A 6,731-nucleotide genomic window follows, 5' to 3' on the forward strand; every position below is an offset into this window, starting at 1 on the left:
ATTAATAGGCTAACATTCTGGAACACAAGTGAAGGACAGAATTTGTACATGAATTAATCATATTGGAGATTTCAGTAATATCGACTTTAATCACTGGCAATTAATACATGGGAAATAAACTTCTGTCAATAAATATAATCAACTTGAAATGATCAGATTAGGGTATAGTGGCTTTATAAGATTGACACAAAAATGAAATGACTGATTCGATGACCATACATGAACACTGTAATTCAGTTTTGAATAGTTAAACTAGGTAACTGCCATCTGAAGTAAACTAATTTTAAAAACTGTAAACAAATAAATATTAAACTGTGTCCACTACTGCAGACTGATAAAAATATACCTGATTAAATCCTGTGATCAGTTTAAACTAATTTTGACTGATGGTGAATCAAACTTTACAAAAAACTGCTACTCGCCGAAAGTCACTTCAGTTTCAGATGACTATATATATATACCACTTTATTGTAACCAGTCAAAATTGGTATTTTAGAAATCTTCAGGTTTAAAAAATATAGATTGACAGTGAACTAAGAAAGTTTACATACTGTTCACTAATACTAAAAACAAATAATTTTAGACAGATTTTGAAGTATTTTCACCACAATATGTGCTTAAATCAGCATTCTGTTGAATTTGAAGGTAAAACCATGGCTAATGGTTTATACTATCTATGTACATGTTGACGCAAAATGATCTCTAAGTTCAAGATAACATTCTCTTGCATTTGAAATGTTAACATCCAAATTTAATTGTTTAACTTTCTCTCTAAAATCTTCCGGTAGATAACCATCTGTATGTTCATAAAAATTGTGTCTTCTTTCAATTTCATCAATGTCTGACTGACGAGGTTTGAAACCACATTCAATTCCCCCTAAAATAAATAAAGGTAATCGATAATATGTGGTGCCTGTATGAATCAATTATTGGAATTTCAGAGTATTAAGTAGTGGTAATCTGATTGGTCCTTGCAAGCAGTATCACAAAATACGCCAATATCTAAAGTTATTGCTGGTTTTACACAATATGCCTTGAACTATATTAATTTTAATAACTCTTGTAGTTTCAGATAATGAGAGCAACATAATTTCAAAATAGACAATTTCTTTTATGCAAATCACTGCTCTACTATGTTTTGAATCTGTGCTCATAACAAATTAAATGAAAATGACTACAGTCTTTTAATAAATCTTATATTCCAGGTCCACTTATCAGATATATCTCCTTCCTATATATTGAACAATATGTCAACTGACATTGCATATATAACAGTTCCCATGCCCAGAATAAAGTCGTATTGCTTTTTAAAAATATACCGGTACTCAATTGTATTATTATAATAGTTCATATTCACCATGATTCTCAGGGAAATTATATATGTCCTCAGGAATACCACAAGGTCTTAGGACTCTATTTTGTTTACGTATACGATGTGTGTTCCATTCATCTACAAAATCATCCAACTCTTTCTTAATCAAAGGCATATATACAGCTGTGAGGCACATTCTAAGAGGAAAACAGCAAGATACATAGACTGTTTCAAGATGTGTTCAAATTGACTGACAGAGGAAAGCTGCAGAATGATTTGTATAGGTAATTATAATAATTTAGGTAGTAAGATAAAGGCATGTATACCTGCAGCCATAAACCAGTTATCACAGCAACCAAAGCTTCTACCTACATAATGTTTACATCATGATTAGGACACACAGTAATACAAATTTCATACAGACACTTCTACAATTTACACATTGTTGAATGAAATTGGAGACACTTAGGAGCCGAAAAAAGCAACATAATGCATCATACCTGTCGTTGCTGATATCAGGGTCATAAAGTTCACTGCATTCCAGGTCCTACAGGTGATGAGTGTGATATTTAATTATTTGGTAGGGTGTCATTAAATAAATGATAACTGCATAACTGTGAATTTTACCACTTTGGTACAGATATATCATAATATATCACAATTTGGATTGTTGGCCTAGGGTAAAAAATATTGTCATAGTAGCCAATTGTTGATGCCAAGTAGATTTTTTTTTCTGTTGAGACAAACTATTTCACAAAAACTGTGAATTTGTAAATGTAAATAAAACTTCAATGATTGAAAAACCTGTTTTCTTATCAAACAAGTGTTCCAACAAACAATTCATAAAATACTTTGTGGATTTGTCTAAAGTACTACATTGATTGGTAATGGTTTCATACTTTCTGAACTCGTGGAACAATTCTGCTCACCCGTTTATGCATATATTATTTAACACTTTCTCAAAAACAGATTAACAATGGGGCAAAAAAAACCCATAAACTATTAATTAAAAACTAACAATGATTAATTGTATACATATTTTAACACAAAATAGTGCCAGTGTTATATTTGTTAAAATATGTACACATGTAAAAAATGCGCAAGTTGCATTCTATTTTAAACAGCAATCACTATAATGGTATTAAACTAGTCACCTACCCCTTGCATACATACAACAATTTTTAGTATAATCTCACCTTGAATTCATCTATCCAATATTGAGCATTGTATTTTCTTAGCTGTGCCCACCAGCTTTCTATACACTGTTAAAATAGTGTGAAGTAAAATAAATTAAAACAACCCTGTTTATGGATAAATCACATACAGGTGTGCTCCCAGGCATTAGAAAACAGAAAATTATTAATCCTTTTTTTTCAATTATTGTTGGTGGTGATATCTGCTTTCTAGACCCTGATAAGTATCATGAAACAGCTTTAACCATAATTTAATTATAAAGAAAGATAAATAGAAAAGACACTGTTCAAAGCACATGCTTTATAAATTTATCATACAATGTCTCAGAATGATTCTGTGCTTACCAATATACCGGTAATCACACAAATGTCACATGTGACCATCCATTATAAACACTTATTTAGTTTCTCATAATGATGTACTATTATTATGATAGTAGGTGTAGTATGATGACACATGATGGTACATTTTTCATTCAAGCTGTCTGTCTGAATATAATGTTATGTCTCTGCAATTATTGCACATGATTAATAAGCAGTTCTTTACAGCTATCTACTAGAATTGTAAATTGTGTATTCCATGCTTAATGTTTATAATATACACAAGCATTAGTCATTCAATTTCTCATGGTTCATAACAGTAAGATTTACACACGAACAATCATATACAAAAAAAATGTGATATATACTGGTGAGGAAATAACTAAGTTGCTTACTTGATTGGTTATTGAAGACCCGTATACATGTACATCCTTGACATCCGTATTTCGATGCAGAAACATCTGACATTGAGCAAGTAGACCAACTTCTGTTCCGGCATCAGACCGTGTTCTTCTTGGATAAACTAGGAATGCATTTATGATATCACTGATATCAGCTTTGTAGCTTTAAAAAGTTAAAACTGTCTAATAACTATCCATGTCACATCAATTAGTGTAGATGAACAAGAGATTATTTTCTATCAAGATGCCATATTATCATTATGTTAATTTCAATAAAACAAATCAATTACCATTTTCTGCAATTACAGTTTCCCAAAAATAGAGTGCAATACGATTTGGGCTTTTGTTAGAAAGGTGTACTCTCATCCACAAGATTTTTCTTGAAAAGGAATCAATGCATCCATGTACTGCAAAGGGAAATTTATTCCGTTTATATCCAAGCAATTTGTCATAGCCGTCTAAATGCCAAGACCAGTTTGGTCCCTACAAAGAATATAAAAGGTATACCAGATGCCTAAAATTACTATGTGTTCAAACAGTAGAACATGCAATTTAATAGCATAATTAAGTTATAATGTTTGATATGGAATAAATGTGATTTTTTTAAGAAAGCATTTTTTATGAAATGCATTGGTAGCAACCAGTAAATTACTTGTATTTAGTTACCTTTGAAAAAAAACGTCGCCTTTCCCCTATCTGTAATCTGCCACAGCGTCTTTTAAGCATCGCACTATAGTTCTGCTCCACCATGATAGCTTCAACTTGATCTCTGTGAAACAATTAAATGCAGCAATATCATTATTTTGAAAATACGATATAACATTAGGAAAACAATGAACAGTTACATGGAACAACAATTTTCATATCTATATACTAGACACAATATTATGGATGTCAACATCATATGTCATGAATGAAGATACCTTTTAACTAGCATATGGTGATGTTGTCTCAATCGCTGGTACATTCTTTTTATTCCAACAAGTTTTCTAGCTGTTTGCAATTCTTTCTGAAAAAAAAACAAAACATTCATATGCTGTGTCAAACTATACTCAATTATAATAAAGTACAAAATGTAGTTTGTTTAGTATAACATTATTTTATCCGACCTCATACATCATATGATTGTTTAAATTATTATGATGAAAAACTATGCTTACTTGCACTGCTCTTCGAACATTATCAGGTGTATATTCTCCATGCCTTTTAATATTCCAATCTTTCAAGCGTCTTTTTAATGTACTAAGACTAAAAACAATTATTAAGAATTGAAGAGAAACAAAGATTATTCTTTATGTGCAGAGTAAATGATTACACATTTCTAACATTTAGACATACTAACTTAAAGATAAAACAATCCAATGTCTAGCAGTAAAACCCATAAACATTTATTACCTCCAGGAAACACAGTAATCTTTTTGCAAATACAACAACAGTGTCATGTTGTCTTTACCGCGCTCCACAAGTGTTCGTAAATAATCTTCCATGTCTGAAATAAAAAAAAAATATGTTGTATTTCAAATTTATTCCAAGTGACTTGATACCGAACATGCCAGTGTTCTTATTAGTTACATTTAACGGCAACGGTCAAAAGCATCAACATATTCATTACGTGATAACACTTCATAATATACACGTAAATGTAGTATTTTGATAATCTTGACACCAGAGGGCGTAAAATCAATAATAAATGTTACCGGTAATTTTGCATTACTACCCATTCTCCGGGCACAGTCGACTGGCCACCGTCACCACTAAATCTTTATACATATTATAGTAGTATTAATTTAAGAATGGACTAAATATCACTGAAATATTGTTGATATACTCCGTTCGTATTTAACGTATTGCCTGTCGATTGTAACATAACACTCTCCAACACTGGCGGATTCATCCAAGTACTTCACATTACGGCTGGTAGCCCTGCGTACAGTGCTGTGTGTACGGGGACGCGTTCGGTTGATAGATGTCCCCACTATCAACCGAACGCGTCCCCTTACACACAGCACTGTACGCAGGGCTATACGGCTGGCAGCCTTGTCTATGAATTTCAAATAAGTACAATGCATCAAACTCGCCATCAATATAAGCGTGTATTCTTGAAATGCGCTCACGATAAAAAATTATGTTAACTCACCTGTACCTAATAGTTTTGCATCCATAACCAGCACAGTAATAATATAGATAACACGAATACGCTTCGCTACTCTGAGGTGCGAAAATGGAACTCCCCTATTGGTCGAGCTGTATAGGTCATGGATCAGGGGTCAAGGGTCAAAGCGCAACAAATGAAAATGCAAGTCAAAATCACAATGCAGGCCAAAATCCCAGTGCAAGTGAAAGTGAAAATGCAAATGAGAGTCGAAATACAAGTCAAAATCCCAATGCAAATGAACTTTTAAATGCAAATACAAGTCAAAATCTCAATGCAAACGAACTTTTAAATGCAAATACAAGTCAAAATCCCAATGCAAATGAACTTTTAAATGCAAATACAAGTCAAAATCTCAATGCAAATGAACTTTTAAATGCAAATACAAGTCAAAATCTCAATGCAAATAAAGTTTTAAATGCAAATGCAAGTCAAAATCCCAATGAAAGTGAAAATTCAAATGCTAGTTACGGTAAAATCTCAATGCAAATGACTTTTTTTAAATTCAAACACAAATCAAATCCCAATGCAAATGACTTTTTTTAAATTCAAACACAAATCAAATCCCAATGCAAATGAACTTTGAAATACAAGTCAAAATTCCAATACAAGTATAATTCTAAATGCAAGTCTCAATCATTTCTCAATGCAAAAAAATTCAAGTCAAAATTTCAGTGCAAATAGACTTTTGAATAGAAATGTAAGTCACAATTTTAATTTAAGTCAAAATCTCAGTGAAAATGCCAATTGAAATTAAATTTTAAATGTAAAAGCAAATAATAGAATGGCAAACGAAAAGGGGTAGTCGTGACCCTCCTCGGTTGCCGTAGTTTTATTATAGAATTTTGTATTTGGAAACTGGTGTAATATCAGTGTTCTTACGGCTAATCTCATTTTTGTGTCTAAACAATAAATCACAGTTATTTTTTTTTTAGCATGCACTTTCATTGCCGCCAGATATTAATGCGTACTGCCGAAATACAAAAACAAAACAACGAGAACGCGTACAAAATAAAAAAAATAATTAGATAAAAAAAATATTGTCACTCAGTTTGAAATTATTTTACAGTAAGTGCATTCTACTATAAAAGTGTTCTGTTTAGATTACTAGTATTCGGTATGGTAACACCTACGCGCTTGGTCCCAGCATTTAGCACATTGTCGCTGAAGACAGACAACAAATAGAAACAGTAAAGTGAACAGTGGAACGTCATACCTTTCCATAGCACAATCGTCTCATAAAATCCTGGCTGGTCAGTTTGTTTGGCTATATAATATTCTGCCACTTTTATTTGATCTTCTTTAGAAGAGAGCAGTCGATGTGACCGTCGTGTGCTTCGAGTGCCCGCCAT

At 32.2% G+C, this 6,731-nt stretch overlaps 1 protein-coding gene across 2 annotated transcripts; it reads right to left on the minus strand.

The window, feature by feature from the left end:
* Positions 1-69: 69 nt before the first annotated feature.
* LOC102807718 (uncharacterized) lies at positions 70-6,168 on the minus strand. 2 transcript variants are annotated; one of them, XM_085496413.1, is made up of 11 exons: positions 5,365-6,168; positions 4,623-4,716; positions 4,388-4,475; positions 4,151-4,236; positions 3,894-3,996; positions 3,518-3,710; positions 3,222-3,349; positions 2,509-2,574; positions 1,813-1,859; positions 1,358-1,509; positions 70-877 (listed from the first exon to the last, which is right to left on the minus strand). In XM_085496413.1, exons 1-11 carry the CDS (start codon positions 5,387-5,389, stop codon positions 675-677), a joined length of 1,185 nt encoding a protein of 394 aa, XP_085352539.1. In that variant the 5' UTR covers positions 5,390-6,168; the 3' UTR covers positions 70-674. The 2 variants fall into 2 exon arrangements, with proteins under 2 accessions (XP_085352539.1, XP_085352540.1); XM_085496414.1 differs by lacking the exon at positions 70-877 and adding an exon at positions 1,639-1,680 and having other exon boundaries at positions 1,470-1,509; positions 5,365-6,067.
* Between the last annotated feature and the right edge of the window lie 563 nt (positions 6,169-6,731).

Source organism: Saccoglossus kowalevskii, unplaced genomic scaffold, assembly GCF_978046115.1.
Source record: "Saccoglossus kowalevskii unplaced genomic scaffold, keSacKowa6.1 SCAFFOLD_338, whole genome shotgun sequence".
NCBI classification, from domain to species: domain Eukaryota; kingdom Metazoa; phylum Hemichordata; class Enteropneusta; family Harrimaniidae; genus Saccoglossus; species Saccoglossus kowalevskii.

Excerpts from the sequence above, each read along its gene's own strand:
- LOC102807718 (XM_085496413.1), bottom strand. The coding sequence starts at position 5,389 with ATGGATGCAAAACTATTAGGTACAG. Across the intron at positions 4,237-4,387 it reads ATGTTCGAAGAGCAGTGCAA|AAAGAATTGCAAACAGCTAG; the intron begins GTAAGCATAGTT and ends TTTTTTTTTCAG. Across the intron at positions 3,350-3,517 it reads AACTGTAATTGCAGAAAATG|TTTATCCAAGAAGAACACGG; the intron begins GTAATTGATTTG and ends ATGCATTCCTAG.